At 43.3% G+C, this 26552-nt stretch overlaps 1 protein-coding gene across 6 annotated transcripts in view; it reads right to left on the bottom strand.

Annotated features, from left to right (window-relative positions):
* LOC110510174 (A-kinase anchor protein 13) overlaps nt 1–26552 on the bottom strand; it is a 155706-nt gene that overhangs the window by 31035 nt on the left and 98119 nt on the right. For all 6 annotated transcript variants that reach the window (XM_036971711.1, XM_036971865.1, XM_036971828.1 and 3 more), the window contains exons 8-10: nt 25139–25218; nt 10154–10241; nt 2710–2819 (exon numbers count right to left, since the gene is read on the bottom strand). In XM_036971711.1, the coding sequence (XP_036827606.1) occupies nt 2710–2819; nt 10154–10241; nt 25139–25218 (278 nt within the window). The remainder of the gene's footprint in view (nt 1–2709; nt 2820–10153; nt 10242–25138; nt 25219–26552) is intronic.

Genomic DNA, 26552 nt, shown 5'->3' with positions numbered 1-26552 from the left:
TGTTATCAAACTAAAACTAAATAAAAAGTAGTAAATCAAGTCTAAAATCTAACAAACTAAAATAAGTTTAAAATAAAATGTTAAAATCTAACATGAAAACACATGTAATAACCATTATACTAATTTTGATAAAACATGAAAAGGTCTTGAGTCAATAAGTCTTCAACCCCTTTGTTATGGCAAGCCTAAATAAGTTCAAGAGTAAAACTTTGCCTAACAAGTCACATTATACGTTGCATGGACTCACTCTGTGTGCAGTAATAGTGTTTAACCCCCTAGAGTTGGTTGATGCACTGGCGCGTCAATCTAAATGACATAACAAAAAAATCTGTCAGTTTAAGCTAGAGATATATTTTTTTGTGGGGGGGAGGGGTGGGCACAAACTAATGGAAAGGGGAGATTATGGAAAGGGGAGATTCTCACGAACACCTCTCTGTTTTGCTCTACGACCCTAAAACTGTCACAGAACTCATCTGAAGGTAACCGGTACCGGTTTAAAAAAACAAATGGAAGCATGAAGATTGTTTTGTGACTAACCAAAAAAAAGGGGTTAAATATGTGTAAAATTGTATATACAGTGCATTCGGAAAGGATTCAGACCCCTTGACTTTTCCACATTTTGTTACGATACAGCCTTATTCTAAAATATATAAAATTATGTTTTCTTTTCGTGAATATACACACAATACACCATAATGACAAAGGGAAAATCAGTTTTTAGACATTTTTAAATAAAAAAAAAAAATACTTTATTTATATAACTATTCAGACCCTTTGCTATGAGACTCGAAATTGAGCTCATGTGCATCCTGTTTCCATTGATCATCCTTGACATGTTCCTACAACTTGATTGGAGTCCACCTGTGGTAAATTCAATTGATTGGACATGATTTGGAAAGGCACACATCCGTCTATATAAGGTCCACAGTTGACAGTGCATGTCAGAGTAAAAACCAAGCCATGAGGCATTGTCCGTAGAGCTCCAAGGCAGGATTGTGTCGAGGCACAGATCTGGGGAAGGGATTTCTGCAGCATTGAAGGTGCCCAAGAACACAGTGGCCTCTTCCTAGAGCATGCCGCCCAGCCAAACTGAGCAATTGGGGGAGAAGGGCCTTGGTCAGGGAGGTGACCAAGAACCCGATGGTCATTCTGAGCTCCAGAGTTCCTCTGTGAAGATGGAAGAACCTTCCAGAAAGACAACCATCTCTGCAGCACTCCACCAATCAGGCATTTATGGTAGAGTGACCAGATGGAAGCCACTCCTCAGAAAAAGGCACATGACAGTCCGCTTGGAGTTTGCCAAAAGGCATTTAAAGGACTCTTAGACCATAAAAAACAATGATTATCTGATCTGATGTACCAAGATTGAACTCTTTGGCCTGAATTCCAAGCGTCACGTCTGGAGAAAACCTGGCACCATCCCTACGGTGAAGCATGGTGGCGGCAGCATTATGCTGTGGGGATGTTTTTCAGTGGCAGAGACTGGGAGACTAGTCAGGATCCAGGAAAAGATGAACAGAGCAAAGTACAGAGAGATCCTTGATGAAAACATGCTCCGGAGCGCTCAGGACTGGGGCGAAGGTTCACCTTCCAACAGGACAACGACCCTTAGCACACAGCCAAGACAATGCAGGAATCACTTCGGGACAAGTCTCTAAATGTCCTTGAGTGGCCCAGCCAGAGCCCAGACTTGAACTCGTTCTAACATCTCGGGATAGACCTGAAAATAGCTGTGCAGAGACGCTCCCCATCCAACCTGATGGAGATTGAGAGGATCTGCAGAGAAGAATGGGAGAAACTCCCAAATACATGTGTGCCAAGCTTGTAGCGTCATACCCAAGAAGACTCGAGGCTGTAATTGCTGCCAAAGGTGCTTCAACAAATACTGAGTAAAGGGCCTGAATACTTATGTAAATGTTACATTTCAGTTTTATTTTATTTGATACATTTGCAAAAAAATCTAAAAAACAGTTTCTGCTTTGTCATTACGGGGTATTGTGTGTAGATTGATGAGGGGAAAAATTATTTAATACATTTTAGAATATGGCTGTAACATAACAAAATGTGGAAAAAGTCAAGTGGTCTGAATACTTTCCAAATGCACTGTATATATTTCCTGATTTAGAACAGACACAAAATCTTGTTTCTTATTATTTATTTTTTGACTGTCCTTTTTGCCATTTATGAATATGTTCTTCAATGGTTCTATGGCCTTTAGTATTAAATGCCAACATCAGTATTTATCCACAAGAAACAAGAAATGAGGACCAAGGCTGTAATGTGAAATTGCATTGGAGTGCCATTATGCCGCAGCCCAAAAAAAAAGGGTGGGGGGCAGGGCAGGGGAGGAATGAGCGAGCGAGGGGGATGAGGTCATAATGAGTTAGCTGGCCCAGGAAGGAGTGCTCATGGGAGGCTGCTGATGTTACATGGAACAGGCAAGCTGACCAGTCTGCTGTGGACTGGAGGTGGGGGCCAGAGGCCAAAACATAAACTAACGAATAGAGGAGCTGGGAATTATATGGAAATATATCACCAGAAACATCCAACATAAAGTCATAGGCCATGTTGTTTGTGTTATAGGATAACTGACTTATAATATACTTGTATGCTATCATGTCATAGCCACTCAAGACACAGGCTTACTATTCTTCTTTGACGGTGTTGTGACTATAAAGGGAATGTCTCGTTCCAGTGTGCTGATCTCACCTTTCTGAAGACCCCTTCCTCTCCCAGACTGTCCAAATCACTGACAGAGTCCCACAGGGTGGTCGACACAGAGCCTCCAACAATCTCTGAGCATGGGGATACTGGGAATTCTGGGAAAGAGAAAATTGGTATTAAGATTAGAGTCAGATATTTACTATGGCAAGGCAGCACATATTTCATTGTATTGTTATTTTTAAATGTAACCTTTATTTAACTAGGCAAGTCAGTAAAGAACACATTCTTATTTACAATGACAGCATACTCCAGCCAATGCAGAGTCAATTGTGTGCTGCCCTATGGGACTACCAATCACAGCCAGATGTGATACAGCCTGGATTCGAACGAGGTACTATAGCGACGCCTCTGGCACTGAGATGCAGTGCCTTAGACCTCTACGCCACTCGGGAGTCCCAAGTCAACAGGCTTTAAAAGACAATCAGATTTTTCAATATCAAAACGCAACAGAAAGATTGATCATCAAGGTCACATTTTCTAAGAGAATTGGGCCAGATTCACCACTTTGATCACAACACAGTCAAATGATCAGTGAGACAAATGTGCTGCAAAACATAATTGCATCGCTAGTTGCAATCCTTTTGGGCAGGATGTTGATGTCAGAAAGGATTTTATTCTATGAGTATACTGTATGAGTGGGTTGTTGTTTTGTCATTGTTTGCCCTAGCAACCAGTGGAACAGTGGAAGTGAAAGTTGCCTAAAGCGAAGGGAAGCGCATAACATAAACACAAGATACAGTGATTTGGAGATCTTTTTAAGCTATGATCAAATCAAATCAAATGTTATTGGTCACATACACATATTTAGCAGATGTTATAGCAGGTGTAGCGAAATGTTTGTATTCCTAGCTCCAACAGTGCAGTAGTATCTAACAGTGCAGTAGTATCTAAAAACGATTCACAACAATACACACAAATCTAAAAGTAAAAGAATGGGATTTAGAAATATTTAAATATTAGATTGAGCGGCATTGACTAAAACACAGTAGAATAGAATACAGTACATATGAGACAAGTAAAGCAGTATGTAAACATTATTAAAGTGACTAGGGTTCCATTATTAAAGTGGCCAGTGATTCCAAGTCAATGTATAGAGGGCAGCAGCCTCTAAGGTGCAAGGTTGCGTAACCGGGTGGAAGCCGGCTAGTGATGGCTATTTAGCAGTCTGATGACCTTAAGATAGAAGCTGGTTTTTAGTCTCTCGGTCCCAGCTTTTGATGAATCTGTACTGACCTCGTCTTCTGGATCATAGCGGGGTGAACAGGCCGTGGCTCGGGTGGTTGATGTCCTTAATGATCTTTTTGGCCTTCATGTGACATCGGGTGCTGTAGGTGTCCTGGAGTGCAGGTAGTTTGCCCCCGGTGATGCGTTGGGCAGACCGCACCACCCTCTGGAGAGCCCTGCGGTTGCAAGCTGTGCAGTTGCTGTAACAGGCGGTGATACAGCCCAACACTATGCTCACAATTGCATAATTTTAAAGTTTGTGAGGGCTTTAGGGGCCAAGACACATTTCTTCAGCCTCCTGAGGTTGAAGAGACGCCATTGTGCCTTTTTCTCCACACTGTCTGTGTGGGTGGACCATTTCAGATAGTCAGTGATGTGTACATCGAGGAACTTGAAGCTTTTCACCTTCTCCACTGCGGTACCGTCAATGTGGATAGGGGCGTGCTCCCTCTGTTGTTTCCTGAAGTCGATGAACAGCTCCTTTGTTTTGTTGACATTGAGTGAGAGGTTATTTTCCTTGCACCACTCTCCTAGGGCCATCACCTCCTCCCTGTAGGCTGTCTCGTCATTGTTGGTAATCAGACTTACTACTGTTGTGTCATCTGACAAACTTGATGATTGGTTGATGATTGAGTTGGAGGAGTGCATGGCCACGCAGTCATGGGTAAACAGGGAGTACAGAGGGGGCTGAGCACACACCCTTGTGGGGCCCCTGTGTTGAGGATCAGTGAAGTTGAGGTGTTGTTTCCTACCTTCACCACCTAGGGGGTGGCCCGTCAGGAACTCCAGGACCCAGTTGCACAGGGCGGGGTTCAGACCCAGGGCCCCGAGCTTAATGATGAGCTTGGAGGGTACTTTGGTGTTGAGTGCTGAGCTATAGTCAATGAACGGCTTTCTTACATAGGTATTTCTCTTGTCTAGATGGGATAGGGCAGTGTGCATTGCAATGGCAATCGCATTGTCTGTCGATCTATTGGGGCGGAAAGCAAATTCAAGTGTGTTTAGGGTGTCAGATAAGGTAGAGGTGATATGATACTTAACTAACCTCTCAAAGCACTTCATGATGACAGAAGTGAGTGCCACAAGGCAATAGTCATTTAGTTCAGTTACCTTACCTTCTTGGGTAGAGGAATATCTTGAATCAAGTGGGGACAGCAGACTGGGAAAGTGAAAGATTGAATATGCCTGTAAACACAACCAGCCAGCTAGTCTGTGCATGCTCTGAGTACGAAGATAGGGATGCCATCTGGGCCAGCAGCCTTGCGAGGGTTAACACGCTTAAATGTCTAACACACGTTGGCCACGGAGAAGGAGAGCCCACAGTCCTTGGTAGTGGGCCACCTCGGTGACACTGTGTTATCCGCAAAGCGGGCAAAAGAAGGTGTTTAGCTTGTCCGGAAGCAAGACGTTGGTGTCCGCGACGTGACTGGTTTCCCTTTGTAGTCTGTGATTGTCTGTAGACCCTGCCACATACATCTCGTGTCTGAGCCGTTCAATTGTGACTCTACTTTGTCTCTGTACTGACGTTTTGCCTGTTTGATTGCCAAACGGAGGGAATAACTACACTGTTTGTATTCGGCCATATTCCCTGTCACCTTGCCATGGTTAAATGCGGTGGTTCGCTCTTTCAGTTTTGCACGAATGCTGCCATCTATCCACGGTTTCTAGTTTGGGTAGGTTTTAATAGTCACAGTGGGTACAACATCTCCTATACACTTCGTGATGAACTCAGTCCCTGTATCCGTGTATTCGTCAACGTTATTCTCAGCGGCTACCCGGAACATATCCTAGTCCGCATGTTCAGTAACAATCTTGAAGCAACGATTCCGATTGGTCAGACCAGCGTTGAATCAACCTTAGCACGGGTACCTCCTGTTTGAGTTTCTGCCTATAGGAAGGGAGGAGCTAAATGTAGTTGTGATCTGATTTGCCAAAGTGAGGGCGGGGGAGGGCCTTGTAGGCATTTCGAAAAGTTGAGTAGCAATGGTCCAATGTTTTACCAGTGCGAGTACTACAGTCAATGTGTTGGTAGAACTTCGCTAGCGCTTTCCTCAAATTTGCTTTGTTAGAATCCCCAGCTACAATAAATGTGGTTTCCAGTTTGCATAAAGTCCAGCGTAGTTCTATAACCGAAGACAATTATCTTGGGAGTTAATATGGTCGGATATGATTGAAGTATTCTAGGTCGGGTGAACAAAAGGACTTGAGTTTCTGTATGTTATCACAATCACACCATGAGTGGTTAATCATGAAACATACATCCCGCCTTTCTGCTTCCCGTAGAGTTCTTTATTCCTGTCTGTGCGATGTACTGATAACCCACATGCCTGTATGGATGGGGACAGTATATCCCGAGAGAGCCATGTTTCCGTGAAACAGAGTATGTTACAATCCCTGATGTCTGTCTGAAGGGGATCCTCGCTCTGAGCTCATCTACTTTATTATCCAGAGACTGAACATTAGCGAGTAACATACTCGGAAGCGGTGGATGGTGTTCACGCCTCCTGAGTCGGACTAGAAGTCCACTACGAATATCTCTTCTCCGCCGGCTGTATTTTGGGGCAGCCCCTGGAATAAGTTCAATTGCCCTGGGGGAATACGAACAACGGATCCAATTCGGGAAAGTCGTATTCCTGGTTGTAATGTTGGGGAGTTACCGCCGCTCTGATATCCAAAAGTTATTTCTGGATGTATGTAATAACATAAAATATTTTGGGCTAATAATGTAAGACATAACACACAAAAAAACAAAATACTGCAAAGTTGCTTAGGAGCTAGAAACAGAACTGCCATATAAACTCAGCAAAAAAAGAAACGTCCTCTCACTGTCAACTGCGTGTATTTTCAGCAAACTTAACATGTGTAAATATTTGTAAAAACATAACAAGATTCAACAACTGAGACAGAAACTGAACAAGTTCCACAGACATGTGACTAACATAAATGGAATAATGTGTCCCTGAACAAAGGGGGGGTCAAAATCAAAAGTAACAGTCAGTATCTGGTGTGGCCACCAGCTGCATTCAGTACTGCAGTTCATCTCCTCCTCATGGACTGCCCCAGATGCTCCACTCTTCCACCAAGGCACCTACAAGTTCCCGGACATTTCTGGGGGGAATGGCCCTAGCCCTCACACTCCGATCCAACAGGTCCCAGATATGCTCAATGGGATTGAGTTCCAGGCTCTTTGCTGGCCATGGCAGAACACTGACATTCCTGTCTTGCAGGAAATCACGCACAGAACGAGCAGTATGGCTGGTGGCATTGTCATGCTGGAGGGTCATGTCAGGATGAGCGTGCAGGAAGGGTACCACATGAGGGAGGAGGAACGCACAGCGTTGGCATTGCCTGCAATGACAACAAGCTCAGTCCAATGATGCTGTGACACACCGCCCCAGACCATGACGGACCCTCCACCTCCAAATCGATCCCGCTCCAGAGTACAGGCCTCGGTGTAACGCTCATTCCTTTGACAATAAACGCAAATCCGACCATCACCCCTGGTGAGACAAAACCGCGACTCGTCAGTGAAGAACACTTTTTGCCAGTCCTGTCTGGTCCAGCGACGGTGGGTTTGTGCCCATAGGCGACGTTGTGCTGGTGAGGACCTGCCTCACAACAGGCCTACAAGTCCTCAGTCCAGCCTCTCTCATCCTATTGCAGACAGTCTGAGCACTGATGGAGTGATTGTGCATCCTTGGTGTAACTCGGGCAGTTGTTGTTGCCATCCTGTACCTGTCCCGCAAGTGTGATGTTCGGATGTACCGATCCTGTGCAGGTGTTACACGTGTTCTGCCACTGCGAGGACGATCAGCTGTTTGTCCTGTCTCCCTGTAGCGCTGTCTTAGGAGTCTCACAGTACGGACAATGCCATTTATTTCCCTGGCCACATCTGCAGTCCTCATGCCTCCTTGCAGCATGCTAAGGCACATTCACGTAGATGGAGCAGGGAGCCTGGGGATCTTTCTTTTGGGGGTTTTCAGAGTCACTGTGACCTTAATTGTCTACCGTCTGTAAGCTGTTAGTGTCTTAATGACCGTTCCACAGGTGCATGTTCATTAATTGTTTTTGGTTAATTGAACAAGCATGGGAAACAGCGTTCAAACCTTTTATAACCTCAGGGGGCTGAAGAAACTCGGCTTGTCACCAAAAGCACTCACAAACTTCTACAGATGCACAATCGAGAGCATCCTGTCGGGCCATCAGACTGTTAAACAGCCACCACTAACATTGAGTGGCTGCTGCCAACATACTGACTCAACTCCAGCCACTTTAATAATGGAAGTTGATGTAAAAAAAAATGTATCACTAGCCACTTTAAACAATGCCACTTAATATAATGTTTACATACCCTACATTACTCATCTCATATGTATATGTATATATACTGTACTCTATATCATCTACTGCATCTTTCCATCTTTATGTAATACATGTATCACTGCCACTTTAAACTATGCCACTTTTATGTTTACATACCCTACATTACTCATCCAATATGTATATACTGTACTCTATACCATCTACTGCGTCTTGCCTCTGCCGTTCTGTACCAGCACTCATTCATATATCTTTATGTACATATTCTTATCCCTTTACACTTGTGTGTATAAGGTAGTAGTTGTGGAATTGTTAGGTTAGATTACTCGTTGGTTATTACTGCATTGTCGGAACTAGAAGCACAAGCATTTCGCTACACTCGCATTAACATCTGCTAACCATGTGTATGTGACAAATAAAATTTAATTTGATGTTAAGTTATTTGGATTTTTACGAATTATTGTTGAAAGACAGGGTCTTGAAAAAGGGATATTTTTTTGGGGGCCGAGTTTATGTCGGCGAAATCTTACTTAATGGCAACTAATCTCTGCACAGATGTGAACAGTAGTCTAAATCCTATGAAATAATGAGCAACATAAACTATCTTCTTCAGATATCAAAGGTAGGGTAGCCTTGTTCGTGAGCTGCACAGTGTGCTGCATGCCTGGCCTGCCAAGCAAAGGGGTGCAGTGATACCGAAGGGACACATGGTACAGTAGGGATAAGATTCAAAGAAAGCAGTGCCATTCCATACCCATCTTATCTGCATCAATGACCTTACCATTTCAGTGCTCCAGACTGGGACTATTTAGTTGCCGTTTTCGACCCTTTGACTTGACTGTGCAAGTTCAATTCTTAATTGGTGGCATTGGTGCGAGCTGCACATTCTATCTATATGGTCACCTTACTTTAAAAAAATATTTTTTTTTAGGAGGCTAAAACCATGATTTGGTGAAAAAGTCAAGTACATTAACTGCATCATTCCTGTAAAGAAAGTGTCTGCCTGCCCCTGTACCTGTTTCACTGCTGTGTGGAGCAATCCACTTTCTCTCCTTTCCTGGGAAAACATTTATGTTCCAGGATAAAACAAGTAAAGTGTTCTTATTGTATAACATTTCAAAATCCAATTGTGGGGAAACCACAGCTATCATGGTTCTCAGCTTTCTGTAGGTATCATTTTTATTTCTCAACTCAAAATTTTGCGCTCAATATAAACTATTTTGCAACAGAGATACTTGATATGGTTTTGAGATCTGGAATGCGCAAAATGCGATATGGCCATTGAGATTGCATAGGCCTCATTGGGCAGCATAGGCTATAACAAAATTAGTCAATTACTTGCCTGAACGTGTTTTTGTTTAGGCATTTTAGTTTGCTTGATATTTGGCAATGTGAAAACAACTGGACCAAATGAAAAAAAATACAATGTAACAAGTAATCTAAATGATTCGAACTATAGCTCAGAACTGTGTGTGAAAACGCCCTAAGCCTCTCTCGCTCCTCCTACAAAGCGCTGCTCTCTCCTCTACAGTATGTCTTAATCCTCTGAAATCAAGTTACAACCTCGCCTTTCCAACTGAGATCCTCCAGAAATGAAATTACGTTCTGGCAAATGCTCTTCCATGATCCAAGCAAGGACCTCTGGAACTCTGACAACCCTCCTAATCTTCATTTATGCTCCTCTCTATTTTATATAACCCCCAATGATTAGTGACTGCCTGACAGAAAAGAAAACTCAACACTGGCAATGCCATGGCTGGAAATTGTCAATACAAATTCCCCTGACATGCTGCCTTGAAGACAGAGTTTCTTTGACTAACAGATCTGTATGTAAGTTCCCTTAGCCTCATCTACAGTACTGCATCATATTTTGACTCGTTCTTACCTGTGCATTCTGGGATCGTGGTTTTCACCTGTAGTGTGGGATCTGTGCAGGGCTGGACAGGGTAAAATGACTCCTTCTCTTTGTGGATCTGTAAACAGAGGAAATTTGGGATCAACAAGACTGAACTTATACAACAGATGTCTTCAGCAATGTAGAGGGTCAAATGTTGTAGTTTTTGAGAGACAAAACCACTACTGGATATTCACCAACTACCCGTTTCTCCGAATGTTCTATTTTCATAAACCCCAAGAATCTGAGAAGAATTCCTAGTATTCTCAACCACATTGTCTTGGCTGGTTGGTTGTGTATGAACAGTCAGACAGACTTACAGTAGTGTTAGTCTCAGGACATTAACATTGATGGCCTCTACTTTGGAAGACCCCATTTTCCCTACCACAGAACCATTTTCCCTACCACAGAACCATTTTCCCTACCACAGAACCATTTTCCCTACCACAGAACCATTTTCCCTACCACAGAACCCAGCCTTGCATATGGGGGAGAGAAGAAATACATTCCTGGGGGTAGAGAGAATCTAATCACGTGAATAAAAGTGGGACTGTGCCGCAATCTGACTTGCCAGGCCCACATCTGGCCTATCCCATGGGCCCAGGTCTGCTACAGGCAGCATAGAGGCAGCATACAGGCAGCAGGCTCTCTGTCTGGAACAGCCTGGGCTGAGCTAAGCTGAGACTGCTGTTCACCACACATGCTGCTGGGAATTTGGACTGGGAGTCAGAGAGGAATTCTGCCCACATGTAAACATGAGGCCTGATTGACATTCAGCTAACAGCTGCTAGCAGTCTGAGGCTCTGGGTCTAGCAGGAGTTCAAGTAATATAAGGATGATCAGTGTTCACTGTTCAGATGGCAGTACGAGCAGAATAGAAGAGGGAGAACACAAACACTCAGATTCATACAGAGAGTGATGACAAAATGAATAGAGATAAACTATTGCTTTTTCTAGTAGATGCCCTTATTACAACCCAAATAGATCAGCTGAAGATTTCAAGAGTTAAAATATAGTGACTACAATAATTACACTTCTCCAGGGAGGGGTTTATTGAGAACTTGGCCATGGAGAGTTGAAGAGGACAGAGAGGAGATTCACACCGCTCAGCCTCAGTACCCCATCATACAGCCCCAAACATCACACCCACAGTCAGCCCACTCATCATGTGACTCCAGGTCGCCAACTACAGAGCCAATCCTGGCCATGTTCTATTACAATCTCCACCCGGCACAGCCAGAAGAGGACTGACCACCCCTCAAAGCCTGGTTCCTCTATAGGTTTCTTCCTAGGTTTTGGCCTTTCTAGGGAGTTTTTCCTAGCCACCGTGCTTCTACACCTGCATTGCTTGCTGTTTGGGGTTTTAGGCTGGGTTTCTGTACAACACTTTGAGATATCAGCTGATGTACAAAGGGCTATATAAATACATTTGATTTGATTTGAATCCTCACATGTACTGTACTCAGTTTGTAATAAGTGTGTGTGTGTGTGCATGCTCGCGTGTGTGTGGCTGTGTGCTTTTGCTTATACTATCTTTGTGGGTACCATAGTCCTCACAAGGATAGTAAAACAAGGACAATTATGACAATTGAGGACATTTCACCGGTCTCCACAAGAAAAAAGGCTATTTTAGGCTTAAAGGTTAGGTTTAGGGTTAGGGTTAGAATTAGGGTTAGGTTAAGGTTTTAGAGAAAATAGGATTCTGAATGGGAATCAATTGTTTAGTCCCCACAAGGATAGTAAAACAAACACGTGTGTGTGTGTGTGTTTACATGAGTATATTATTCAAATGCACTCATGCATGCAAGTGTGACTGCATGTGTGTGTGTGTGTGTGTGTGTGTGTATCTGCTTATGTTTTTGTGTTTATCCAGGACATTCTCCAGTCACACACACACAAACACGCACGAGCAGCTGCTGATTACAGGGCCTTATTGTTCCTCCCCTTATCAGCTGCTGCTGCTCAGACTCAGGCCAGGGTGACAATACGGACACGTGACCTGGTGATACTATCCTCTCAGACCACACAATGGCTTTATCACACCACACGACCCACGGAAAGATAGATGACCCATGACCACATCTCAACATGCTTTTATCACTGACAGACAACCCACGATGAGACCTCATCAAGGTTTATCTCACATAGACAACCCACGGACACATCGCAACATGCTTCGACAGTATCACACCAGACGACCCACATTCGGACATAAGTATGGTTTATCACGAAAACCGAGGACACATTAGCACCTTTCTATCCCTTTACAACCTGTAGATGTCCCTGTGGAGACCTATCACATAAGGCAACCCCATCCTATCACAGACCAGCCCCACAATGCACCACCCTTTATCCAACCAGACTCTAAGATGTAAAGGTCCTGACTGAATCAATGACTATGGTCCCATCAGCCCAGACCCAGTTGAGTTTGTGACAGCCCCCTGGGCCCCTGACGGTGTGCCCAGTCCACATCAAACACAAGACTCTGACACCGGACACAGTTCATTGACAAACTGCTGGACACATAGCTGGATTCCATTCTGATGCCATGTTGTGTAGTCACCAATTGTGATGTTAATGAGCCTTGCAGTCTGGGTTGGTAGGACACACAACCTGGTCTACAGTCAGCGAAATCCTATCTTGGCTAAATATCCGTCTGAAGACCTCGACTCTGACTCAACCACTATGCAGTACATTCTCAAAATGGGCAGAAAAATGATCAGCTATCTGGACTTCCAGAGGAGAGTTCACTGTCTATTGGGTTTCCACCACTGAGGAGAGAAAAGTCAAGACGTCCAGGATCTTTTTGTTAAAGAGGAAATACATCAGTCAATCAGTTACCTGTCTGGACTAAACAGTCCTTAAGGGCCAGAGATTGTTGGATCATAAATCATTTCAATTAACTTATGAAGCCATTCCACTGCTTTTTTTCACAACACAAACATGTGCACTGACGTTCATTACTAATGACAACTTACTTGATGACAAAACTGATTGAGTCAGGTAAAAGTCAATTATATTTCAAAGCATGAAACCCAATAAAATCTATATGCATTTTTGTTATGAGAGAGAGAGAGAGAGAGAGAGAGAGAGAGAGAGAGAGAGAGAGAGAGAGAGAGAGAGAGAGAGAGAGAGAGAATAAAGTCCATGTGTACATTGCTCTTCTCTGTAGTGGGAATGTGAATTTCCCCATGCTTGTGGTTAATTGTCTTAGCCCCACTAGAGGGATGTGGGGGGAGGGGGCTTCTATACCAGGGGCTCTGCACAGTCAAAGTGGCTAGTGGACAATGCACAAGGCCTAATTGATGGGCCTGCCTACAGCCCAGTCAATCACTGAGCAGCCTCTGTGTGCCCTGCAGCACTAGGCGGAGGAGAACACTACACTCTTATCCTCCAGAAGCCCAGGGTCCAGGCCCCACAGCAGACACACACACCGGACACACATATTTAACATACAATATAGAACATGAGACATGGACACAGTTCTTATTGTATACAATGCATGCAGGTACAAACACATATCCATTATTATCCAACAATGAATAATAATTCATTTTTGTTCTATTCTATTTTATTATATTCTATACAAAAATAGCATGCATTTACACAGTATTTCAGGCCTTAAGCCTGTCTCCTGTGCTGTCTGGGAAAGTAGATGATCAGCTAAAAATTGATAAAGGTGGGTGGAGAAAGAGGCTCCATGTTCAGAAGTGTCCCCGAAGGAAAATAAACCAAAATATAGTGTATGGCAGACAGAGACCTGCCATTTCCACAGTGACAGCCAATGGCTGGCGTGACACAGTGACATCCAATGGCTGGCATGACACAGTGACACAGCAAGGGAGAGGAATGTCCTTGGAGAGAACTAATTCGAAGTGCTTTGTTACAGTACTTACTGTGTAGATAAAAACAACACTGCCAAGCTTAGTTTACGCACATACGATCAATACATGCACTTAGAATAGATTTGTAAATTGTTTTTATTTAACTTTTATTTATTCAGGCGAATCCATTGAGACCAGGGTCTCAATTACAATGGTGCCCTGAGGACAACGATACAACAAATTCAAAATGATCAATAAAAATAAACTGAAAATTACATAATAAACACAACAGCTTCAAACACCAAATACAATTGTTTATATTAAATCCAAATGGTTGCAATTCTCATTAAATTCATTCAACATTAAAGTCCTAAACTGCCCTTGAGGCACCAGAGTCAAGATGAGTTTTGTAGACTATTCCAAAAATGGGAGGGGCACTAAAACTGAAGGCGGCTTTACCGAGGGGGAGGGGGGGGGGGGTAATTTCAGAAAAGATTTCTCCCAGGAGTGGTACTATCAACGAGTAGCAAGGAGTTTTACCCTGGTCTATCTGGCACTGAGTTCACTTGGCCATCGCCCTTCACGGCACACATGACCACACCAAAGAACTTCACAGGACAGTTTGTCAGTCTGAGAAAGGGCCAAAGCTAAGGAAAAATAGATTTGATCTGACCACTACCGCCGTCAACCCTACTTTTGACAGATGCAATAAATAAGGTATAGAGGCCATCTTGTCTCTAATATACAGTGCCTTCAAAAAGTATTTATATCCCTTGACTAGTTCACAAATGTGTTTTCCCCCTCACCCATCTACTGTACACACAATACCCCATAATTACTAAGTGAAAACATGTTTTTAGACATTTTTACAAATGTTTTGAAAATTAAATACAGAAATATCGAATTTACATAAGTATTCACACCCGAGTCAACAAATGTTAGAATCACCTTTGGCAGCGATTACATCTGTGAGTCTTTCTGGGAAAGTCTCTAACAGCTTTGCTCCAGTGTATATTTGACCACATGTTTTATTCTCCTGCTGAAAGGTGAATTCGTCTTCCAGTGTCTGTTGGGAAACAAACTAAGACAGGGGCTCCTCTAGGATTTAGTCTGCTTAGCTCTATTCTGTTGATTTTTATCCTAAAAAAACTCCCTAGTCCTTGCCGATGACAAGCATACCCATAACATGATGCAGCCAGCACCTAGCTTGAAGTGGTACTCAGTGATGTGTTGTGTTGGATTTCCCCCCAAATAAACACTTTGTATTCAGGATATAAAGTACTTTTCTTTTCCACATGTTTAGCAGTTTTACTTTAGTGCCTTATTGCAAACAGGATGTATGTTTTGGAATATATGAATTCTGTTGAGGCTTCCTTCTTCTCACTCTGTTATTACAGTTAGTATTACAGTTAGTATTATGATTAGCATTACGGAAAGTATTAGACTCACAGATGTAAATTCTCGGGCCGACTCTTTTCTCTGTATATATCAATGATGTCGCTCTTGCTTCTTTGGCAACTAAGTTACGAGGAATGCTTGTATCTTTGTAGTGACTGGGTGTATTGATACACCATCCAAAGAGTAATTAATGACTTCGCCGTGCTCAAAGGGATATTCATTGTCTACTATTATTATTTTTTTTTTAAATACCAATCTACCAATGGGTGCCTTTCTTTGTGTGGCATTGGAAAACCTCCCTGGTCGTTGTGTTTGAATCTGTTTGAAATTCAGATTGTGTGGGGGACAGAGATGAGGTAGTCATTCAAAATGAGGAAAAAGTAACACAATAACAGTGTACTTGGTCTTCTCTTCCCCTCTGTATTGAAGCCATCCAAAATGTTATTTAACATTTTAGTGATACAGCAGACGCTCTTATCCAGAGCAATTTATAATTAGTGCATTCATCTTAGGATAGCTATGTAAAACAACAGTCACAGTTGTAGTGAGTACATTTTCCCTCAATAAAATAGTTATTAGCAAAGTCAGTGCTAGTAAGAAAAGACACATTTGGGGATTTATTTAAGATACTCTTTTTAGAGGTAGGGTTTCAAACGTTTTTGGAAGATGGGCAGGGACTCCGCTGTCCTAACAGAGTGAAGCTGGTTCAATCATTGCCAGGACAGAGAAGACTGGGCTGAGCGGGAGCTATCCTCCCATTCGGGTGGGACGGCCAAGTGCAGAGGTGGCAGAACAGAGTGCTCAGGTTGGGTGTATGATTTGAGCATAGCCTGAAGGTAGGGAAGGGCAGTTCCTCTTGCTGTTCTGTAGGAAAGCACCATGGTCTTGTAGTGGATGCAAGCTTCGACTGGAAGCCAGTGGAGTCGGTGGAGGAGCGGGGTGACATGGGAGAACTTGGGAAGGTTGAACACCAGGTGGGCTGTGGCTTTCTGGATAAATTGCAGGGTTTTTTTGGCACAAGAAGGAAGCCCAGCCAACAGAGAGCTGCAGTAGTCCAGACGGGAGATGACAAGTGCCTGGATTAGGACCTGCGCCGCTTCCTGTGTGAGGAAAGGTCGTACTCTACAGATGTTGTAGAGCATGAACCTGCACTGCCTTGATATTTGCAGAGAAAGACAGGGTGTTGTCCATGGTCACGCCAAGGATTTTTGCACTCTGGGAGGGGGACACCATGGAGTTGACAACCGTGATGGAGAGTTCTTAAAGCGGGCAGGCCTTCCTCGAGAGGAAGAGCAACTCCGTCTTGAGGTTGAGGTGGTGGGCCGACATCCAAACCAGGTGTTAAATCTCATCATTGTCCAATGCTAGTCTGGCCTGTTCTGTGACATCCAAAGATGATGGCGAGCAGAGAAGAGAGGTCGCAGGACTCAAGCCCAAAGATAGAGTCTGACGCCTGGCCACAGAGATGCAGCCTGAGCCCTTATCACACACCTAATCCACAGGCCACTCTACTCTGTCCAAGTGCTTGAACAGGCTCTGCTGATTTGGGCTGGCCTCTCTCAGACACAAATAAAGTGCCCTTCCTTACCACTACATATACTGTATATTCACCAGCCCAAAGCCCACAAGACACATTCCACCTCTGTTCCCAGTGCCACCCAGCTACAGTAGGGAGACATGCTTGATGTGATAATGATGTGAGAGATGCTATGAATATCACTCAAATCCTTCATCCTCCACTGAAAAGGTTGCCATACCCTTGAGCAATAATTGTGTTTTACAGAAAACAAATTCAGGTTTGCCTGTTTTATAAGACTGTATCTGTGAACGTCTATGGAAAAACATGATCTAAGCTGTATTATTTTTTAAATAAAATGTTTTATCTGTACAATTAAAAAGGGGACAGGTTTTGACAAGCCTATGAGATATTGTAGGCATAATCTATCCCGACACACACAGACAACTGAATACGCATCACATGCAGAATCCTAGCATTGTATTCAGTGACTCACACTTTGCACACAGACAAAGAGTCAACCAAAATAAACAAGGAGCAAGAGTGATAGAAAGGGAGAGAGAGACAGGTCGGGAGAGGAGAGAGAGGAGAGAAGGGAAGAGAAAACAGAGAGAATGAGAGAGAAAGAGAGAATGAAAGAGAGAAAGAAGGAAAGAGAATGGATATTAATGGGATCTGGCCTGCAGGCCTCCACTCTCCATCCAAAAACAAACTCCGCCCTGAGAGCACACTCCTAGAGACTGCCAGTGTGCCCATCTACCAACGGCTCACACACACACTCCACACCTCCTGAGCACACACAGAGGAACAGCTAATAATTAGACACAACCGGACAAATACACACTCAGCGACTAAATAATGTTTCTGTGACATTTTTGCGGCGTAGATATGAAATCTACTTTGTTACCACACGGATACAGCAGAGAAGAAAAGCTAAAACACACATTTCTAGTTACAAAATAGTTACAAAATATTTCCATGACCATATCCATAGGAGTAGAGCTCTCTCTCATGTGGCAACTGAAAATATTCTCTGTCCATTCATACCTTTATCAAAACGACATCCACTGTTCTCTCCCCCTTTCCACGCAGACTGTACCTCCGCTTGTGTCGCTCGTACATCTTTCCAGGCAGTGAAAAGGAGTGGTTATTAACAGAAATGCGCTAGATTCCAACATGAAGCCCAGCCTTGTGGAGTCCTTCGTAAAGTTTGGGGAAAATGAGCAACTCTTCCCACATCTGCTCACAGAACCAGCCCCTGGGTCTGACCCTCCCTCCGTCTCTCCCACACACTCCTCCCTCCTCTCAAATTCACTGTTACTCACCGAGCCTCTCCCTCTTTTCCTGGCCTCCCTTTTACTGATACTGTTTTTTTGGCTTTTTTGGCTGTTTTCCTCTATTCATCTATTTCCATTTTTGGTTCATTTCCCGTCCTCTTATCCTCCCTTCTATCTCCATCTATTTCCTCTTCCTGTGTCTCTTTAGTGACGAGTTGAACAGTGTTGTGCTGTGATGCTGAGCGGCAGGGAGAGCGCGTGTGTCTTTGGAAACAGTCTAAGGCAGCCAGCCATGAGAGAAGCCTCTGAGGCCTGCCCTGAATACTGCCATCCTGACCCCAGGAGAGGGATGCTCTCCTACAAACGGTGATTCCTCGGCCATAAGGAAGAAAGATAAGTATTTTCCTAAGGGAAACTATCAAATAAAAGTGTGTTAGTCACATACACAGTTTAGAAAATGTTATAGTGGGTGCAGTGAAATTCTTGCACTAGCTCCTAACAATGCAGTAAAATGTCAAATAACTACACAAATAATCAAAAACAAATACTGTTACTTCTCCCATAGGTTTCTATTAAATAACACTACAGTTAGTAATTGTTTTCATTAAAAACATATATTTAAGTAGAAACAGCAAATGCATGGTAAACATCCCAAGCTTATCAGTAAGCTCACAATTCATATCTCAATGTGAGTAAAAATGACCTCAACCCCCGGGAACAGAAGAGGAGGAGAATGCAGAGCTGCCCCCTGTGTGGAAGACTGGGGAAGAAAGCAGGAAAAAAACTCCACATCTGCAGACAGATCAATGGAAAGGACAAACAGCTGGAAGCATGGCAACCATTAAAAAACTGTCCACTTGACAAGAGAGAGAGAGAGAGAGAGAGAGAGAGAGAGAGAGAGAGAGAGAGAGAGAGAGAGAGAGAGAGAGAGAGAGAGAGAGAGAGAGAGAGAGAGAGAGAGAGAGAGAGAGAGACTTGAGACGGCTGGGGCTCCTTCCTTTCTAACTAACACGTCTGGGCAGCAGAGCAGAACGCAACACAACCCCTGGAACCAAGAGCAACATGGTCCTAATCCTACTACTCCCCAGGGCACACTACACATAACATTAGGAGAGGAACAGAAAAGAACAGACCAAAATACATGATGTGCCCATCTTGTTTAGGGTTTTTTTTCTAGTCAGGTCATTCTCATTGGTGAAAACCTATCACTATGGAGAAGGGGGAAAACATGTGGTTTTAGCTTCTCTTTTTCCTTCCGACTGCGTAACTTGCAAGAAATGTCCAACCAATTCACATTGTTACATCCTTATTACAATTGCTAAGATAGTTCAATCAACTGGCAGTCTGGTTTAGCAGCCATTCTGAATAGGAAGTCACACACGAGGGCAAAGACAGGACAAAGCCATGCAAGCTGATAGAAACACACTGTGCACACAGAGTGCATAGCCAGAAAATGAGAAAACAGCACAGAACACTCTCAAGGGCACACACACACATGCAAATGCACACACAAATGCACACACACACACACACACACAAATCACCCTCATAGCCAAAGCTTCCTGTTTCTATTGAGACTGATCTGCGTGCCCCGCCCCCACCCGACCGTTCTAACAGTAAACACTTCCATATTTCCTCCAGCCTCTCGTGCTGCGCTAACAAACGGCGGCCTTCTATTTGAAGGCAGTCGTTTGCATGCCACAACAAACTCTCAACACATGCCGACTGTAAATAACAGCCCTTTTCAAAACATTTAAGAACGCAGAATTCACTAAATGTCAATAAGCGTATCATTTCCCATGCTGCCTGCTCAGTTAGCATAGTGGTGTGGGTGCAGCTCGTCCCTGGGAGAAGGATCATTTATCATAAAAGGGTCAGGGTGGGTTGAGAGAGGTGGTAGAGGGGGGGGGGTGGGGGGGGGGGGGGAGCACTGTGAAGGGGCCTTTGTAAAGCCCTGATGCATACAAACATAGAGGGTCTGAGACTGGGTCTCTGCTAAATACATGGCACCTATGGAGCTCTGGGCTTAGGACCTAGGCTAGTTCAGGACCATAACCAAAAAAGACCTAGGCTGTTATAGGACTACCCTATAGGACCTACGCTGGTGTAGGACCTCCCTACAGTAGGTGTTAGAGAAAAAGAAAGAAAAACAAACTATGTTTCCTCATAGACTCTTAGGACATTTTTTTAAACTAGGCAAGTCAGTTAAGAACAAATTCTTATTTACAATGACGGCCTACCAAAAGGCTTCCTTCGGGTATGGGGGCTGGGATAATACATTAAAAAAAATGATATAGGACAAAACACACGTCATGACAAGAGAGACACCACAACACTACATAAAGAGAGACCTAAGACAACAACATAGCATGGCAGCAACCTAAAAGGGTTATTCGGCTGTCCCCATAAGAGAACCCTTTGAAAAACCCTTTTTGGACCCAAGTAGAAACCTTTTGGGTTCCATGTAAAACCCTTTCCACAGAGGGTTCAACCTGGAACCAAAGAGGGTTCTACCTGGAACCAAAGAGGGTTCTACCTGGAACCAAAAAGGGTTCTCCTATGGGGACAGCGAAAGAACCCTTTTGGAACCTTTTTTTCTAAGCGTGTATCCTGCTGTACAACTACAGAGGACCTACGGAGGAAGAGGAAGAGAAACCAGAGGGAGGGAGAAGAAGAGGGACATATGTAAAGACTTAGTGAAACGACTGATATTCCCCTTTTCACACACACTCACGACAGCTAGACTCACCATGGTCAAACTCAGTGAGCCATGAACAGGCTCAGTGTGTTTGTCTAGCTCCACTGATCAATCTCACTGAAGACTTCACAAGCTACCCCTTCCTCCCATCCCAATGGTCCCCAAAATCAAACAATATGGTGGAAAACCTCCTTCCTGTTATGAATGGAGCACTGGGCAGCCTCAGGATCTACTAAGTTGTACAGTGCCCAGACAGCCCATTTCACTGCAGTAAGGACGAGTGCCAGATTTATAACAGCCTTAATACCATGCTCGCTTTGGTAACCTGTGAAAACTCTCAAAATCATTACCCTTCCTAATCACAATTCCTGACTAAACTGCAGGCTCTCAAGAATTCCTCTAAAATATTACTGAACCAAGGCTTCTGGAGAAGAATAAAAACAACTTTTAATAATCTATGTTGTCTTTTTCTTGTTAAACCATATGCATTGCAGTGAAGAGCAGCCCAAGCACACATCTGGAGGTAGTTATACTAGAACACAACACAAGGGGGTGCCTGAGGACACACAGCCATGGCTGGCAGGAACAGAAGCTCCATCTGCTCTGTCTTTGAGGACCTACTTCTCTCCAGGCTGCTCTCTGCAACTCTTCCCCCACAGTACTCAAGAGTTCTGTTTTTCGAAGATTACTCAACTGTACCTCGCATTAACTCCTTCACACTAAAATCTGTGATGCATGTCAAAACAAAGCATTCCACACACGTAACATCTTACTTTATATCATCAATGTAATATCAATAGTGAATCTGTAAGTGCTCTATATTCTCCTTTGTATGATCCATGTATTGTTGAAAACTTTGGTCATGAACATTTTCAAACAAATGTAGATCTCTGGTGCAGTCTGTCGACTAACATGCAGCTCCAGTTGATGTAAAACATCTCTCTGTTGGCGACAAGCACCAAGTTATTATTCCAGGTATCTCCTCCAATCTGTCCCTCTGACATGTTGTCATAATCAATGAGGCAGAAACCAAAGATTGTGAATAAATAAGATAGTTTACTCAGGCCATTTACCATTGAAAAATGTTTGTCAAGGTTCCTGTTCCTGTTAAACTCAACTTCATGATTTACGATGGAGTTGAGCGGCGACTAGTGTTGGCGGACTGGAGCTCCGACGTCACATAAAATTACATTTTTATCCAAAACGACTGATTTCAGCAACTAAAACAATAGTCCGCAATTACACACAACATTGTGTGAGTTTCTTAAAAGAGAGAGTGCTCCAGAGTTAGTGTAATTCCTTTCAAATGCTAACAATGTAGGGAGGTGGGAGTCTGGCCAAGAGAGAGCTGCGATAGTGGCCCTGTCTACAGTGCCTTCAGAAAGTATTCACACCCCTTGACCTCCTCCAGATGATGTTGTGTTACAGCCTGAATTAAACATTTATTACATTGATATTTCTTGTCACTGGCCTACATACAATACCGCATAATGTCAAAGTGGAATTATGTTTTTTGAAATGTTTCCAAATTGAAAAAAATGAAAAGCTGAAATGTCTTCAATATGTATTCAACCCCTTTGTTATGGCAATACTAAATAAATTCAGGAGATTATCTCGTCTCTGTACCCCACACAAACAATTTTCTGTAGGGTCCCTCAGTTGAGCAGTGAATTTCAAACACAGATACAACCACAAAGACCAGTTAGGTTTTCCAATGCCTCGCAAAGGAGGGCACCTACTGGTAGATGGTTAAAAAAAATATGGACATTGAATATCCCTTTGAGCATGGAAAGTGTATTATTACACCCAGTCACTACAAAGATACAGGCATCCTTCCTAACTCAGTTGCCGGAGATGGATATGGTGGATTTCACCATGAGGCCAATTGTGACTTTAAAACATCTAGTGGACCAGTATCCCTGTGGAACACTTGACACCTTGTGTCCATGCCCTGATGAATTAAGGCTGTTCTGAGGGCAAAAGGCTGGGAGGGAGCAACTCAATAGTAGGAAGATGCTCTTAATGTTTTGAACAATCAGTGTATACTTCCATCAGTTTTTCAAACTGGTACTGGGCTATTTTCAGACAGGTATTTTGAGGCTTGTAGGCATCCTATAGCAAAACAACTGACATGTTGGGGTCATAATAGAGGGGTCATAATAGCCTGAGAAGAACAATTTTCGGGATAAAAAAATAATAATATGCTAATTAGATTCCTGCAGGGGCGCGGAAATTGACTTGAGGGTTTTAAAACAGTTACAGTGTATAATGGCAGTGATAGGGGAGAACTGAGGACGGATCAACAACATTATAAGCTAACATTACCAACCTAATTGATAGAGTGAAAAGGAGGAAGCCTGTACAGAAAACACCTATTCCAAATGCATCCAAGTCACTAAAGTAATACTGCAAATAATGTGGCAAAGCAATTAACTTTTTTCCTCAATACAAAACTGGTTGAGAGAATGCCAAGAGTGTGCAAAGCTTTCATCAAGGCGAAGGGTGGCTACTTTGAAGAATCTAAAATATATTTTGATTTGTTTAACACTTTTTTGGTTACTACATGATTCCATGTGTTATTTCATAGTTTCAATGTCTTCACTAGTATTCTACAATGTAGAAATCTGTTTGAAAATCTATAGTAAGACTTGAAAATGGTTGTCTACCAATGATCAACAACCAAATCAACAGAGCTTGAAGAATTTTGAAAATAATAAAATGGGCAAATGTTGTAGAATCCAGGTGTGGAAAGCACTTAGAGACTTACCCAGAAAGACTCAGCTGTAATCGCTGCCAAATGTATATTTCTGTATTTAATTTTCAATACATTTGCAAAAAATGGGCTATTATGGGCTATTGTGTGTATTGTAGATGGGTGATACATGTTTAATTGAGGCTGTAACACAACACAATGTGGAATAACTACTTTCTGAAGGCTCTGTGTCCCCAGATTAGCATGAGAGCAGCACAGCTCCGCCACATTCAGAGTGGTGGGGGGAACAGAAGTACAGAACCAATTACAACTGAACAATACTAAAATACCTCATGAGGAAATACAAGTATCATAGTTGCAGACAGAGTTTAAGCTAAACAACGTCGATGACGAGCACACTGTGAGATTGTGGTGTGATTGTTTGTGTGATTGCAACAGTGGTGCCACACACCATGTGTTTGTGGCTGAAGCATATGACATGAATGAAGTATACAGTATGAGATCATCCCAGTCACATAGGCTCTGTGGCCTATGCTGACACAAAATACCACAAGACAATCACAAAGGAAGGCTGCCTACATCTGGAAGGTCAGTCCCTCACCATAACATCATTAAGCAATAAGGCCCAAGGGGTTGTGGTATACGGCCAATATACCACGGCCAAGGGCTGTTCTTAAGCACGACGCAATGCAGAGTGCCTGGATACTGGCCCTTAGCCGTGGTACAGTATATTGGCCATATACCACAACCCCAGAGGTTTTATATTGCTATTATAAACTGGTTACCAACGTAATTAGAACAGTAAAAATAAATGGTCTGATATACCATGGCTGTCAATCACTCAGCATTCAGGGCTCGAACCACCAAGTTTCTAATACCTACTATACAACATAACCTTTTAGAACCAGGTGGTCAAAAACAGATAACGACAATGGTATGAAACAATATGGCTTCCCATAGGAAGAGATATGTTTCTAGAGCTGTGATGGAGGGCAGTGCCCTGGCCCTGCTGGTGTGGATGTATCATGCTGGTAATAAGACACTTCCTCTCCCTCCCTTCCTTCACACTTCTGCTGCTGCTGTCAGACTGTTATTTCTGCCTCCCTCTCTACGGCTTGTTTCTTACCCCTCATATCACTCCTCTCAGGGGAGAGAAGATACAGTGAGGTCATCTTTCTTTTCTCCTGGTTAAACAGGGCAGGGCAGGGCGCACACACACAGTGAACCGCATGGCCACAGCTTTCCCAAATCTTCCCACTCGACTTTTAGAAGACAGAGTTCAACTTATCAGGCCGAAAAGTGCGTCATGTTTGTACGGACATCCCCAGAAGTGAAGGCAAACATGAAAAGGGTTTATTTAGTGAGGTCAGGTGAGACTGCTTCCCAGAAACAAATAGTCTCCCAGTCATGAAAAAATGTTACATTAATCAAACTACATGTGACTTCCCCCTGATTTGTGGGAACTGGAGTCACAGTACGTTTTTACTTATGTTCCTAGTTCTTAAACAACCTGAGACTGTACATTCAGAAACACATGAACACAAACTCACCAGTGTAGAGTCTGCCGTGTCTGAGAGGGATTCCTTCTTCTCCTTCTCTTCTCCCTGGGATGGACAGACGATGTCTTTGTCTGGGGAGAGATACAGTAAGAGACATAGGTATGACACAGGAAGAGGAATATGAAGCCATGACCTTATGGAAAAACTAACACAGAATCCTCTCAGTAAATGAAACTTCATTTGAACTCAAAACACAAACTCATAATAACGAATCATACCAGTAGTGTCTAATGTATAAAATGGTCTATGCCTTGACAACCATTTGGATAGCAACGACAAACCAGCTGTCATGCAGGAAGAGAGGAGGTAGGTTGGGGGAAACGTAGTCATTTCTATTAGGGAACAATGATGTTGCTCAGCATCAGTCAACACTGCCCTGCTATTTATACCACATCAGTGTAGATGTAGAGGATCTATTCTGCCTCATATTCCCATCCAGACGGGAAAGGGCCAGGGCGTAGCCATGTGCTTACAGACTGCCAAGATTTGCCCCGGGGCTCCGAGTGGAAGACCACCGTTCAGGCTACCTCTATTTTCAGAACCTACTGTAAAGCCTGGTGAGATCATTGTATTGTTGCTTGGATACACAGACTGACATACATAAATACACAGCCAGCTCCATTCACATAGCGCTCTAGATGACTGATATGAAGCCTTTGACCTCTTCAGACTGACTAAAGGACCAGAGGCCAGAGGCTCATGTTATGTTTCTCCTGAAAATGAAGCTTCTCTAATTCACATACTAAAGCTGACAATGTTATGGACTTAAGTTACATTTTGTTCTAGTTTCTGTTTGGGGACTTGTTTGACGTAAATATTCCGTAGTTCAACATCGCCAGAATGTCATGACAAATGACAGCCTCTCTTTAGCAGCAGTTGACACATAGCTGAACTAATGGTCACATGCTCAGAGTCATACGACAGTGTGCCATGCCTCAGAGCAGGCGGTGCACTTCAACAGCATTTGAGGGATGCACACTGGGCCTGAACTTAGCAGCTGGGCCAGGCTCAGATACTGTATACAGTAGAGCAGGGGTCTCCAACAGTTAGTTCACCAGCTAACAGCAGCTCGCAGCCATCCTCAAGTTTCAAGTTTTGAATTAGTTGTATGTATGGGATACGCATGGTATACATCGTCCAATGAAATGCTGACTTGCAGGTTCCTTCCCCACAATGCAACAACAATAAGAAATAATACAAGATAAGAACACAAACTATGAGTAGCTTGCCAAGCAATTCTGAAAGTACATGCGTTTTCTTCATGCGTTCCATCGCAAACTGTGAAAAACATAAAGCTCCCGGTTACTTTCCAGTCGAAGCCACATTGACATTATCCCACTCCTATTGGCTAAAAGCCAAACGTAACACATTATCTGCCAATTCGTTACCAGCAATATTGCTTGTC

The sequence above is a fragment of the Oncorhynchus mykiss genome, chromosome 1 (genome assembly GCF_013265735.2).
Source record: "Oncorhynchus mykiss isolate Arlee chromosome 1, USDA_OmykA_1.1, whole genome shotgun sequence".
Taxonomy (NCBI): Eukaryota; Metazoa; Chordata; class Actinopteri; order Salmoniformes; family Salmonidae; genus Oncorhynchus; species Oncorhynchus mykiss.
The sequence above is the reverse complement of the archived record's forward strand: the minus strand, read 5'-3'. Positions and strand labels throughout refer to the sequence as shown.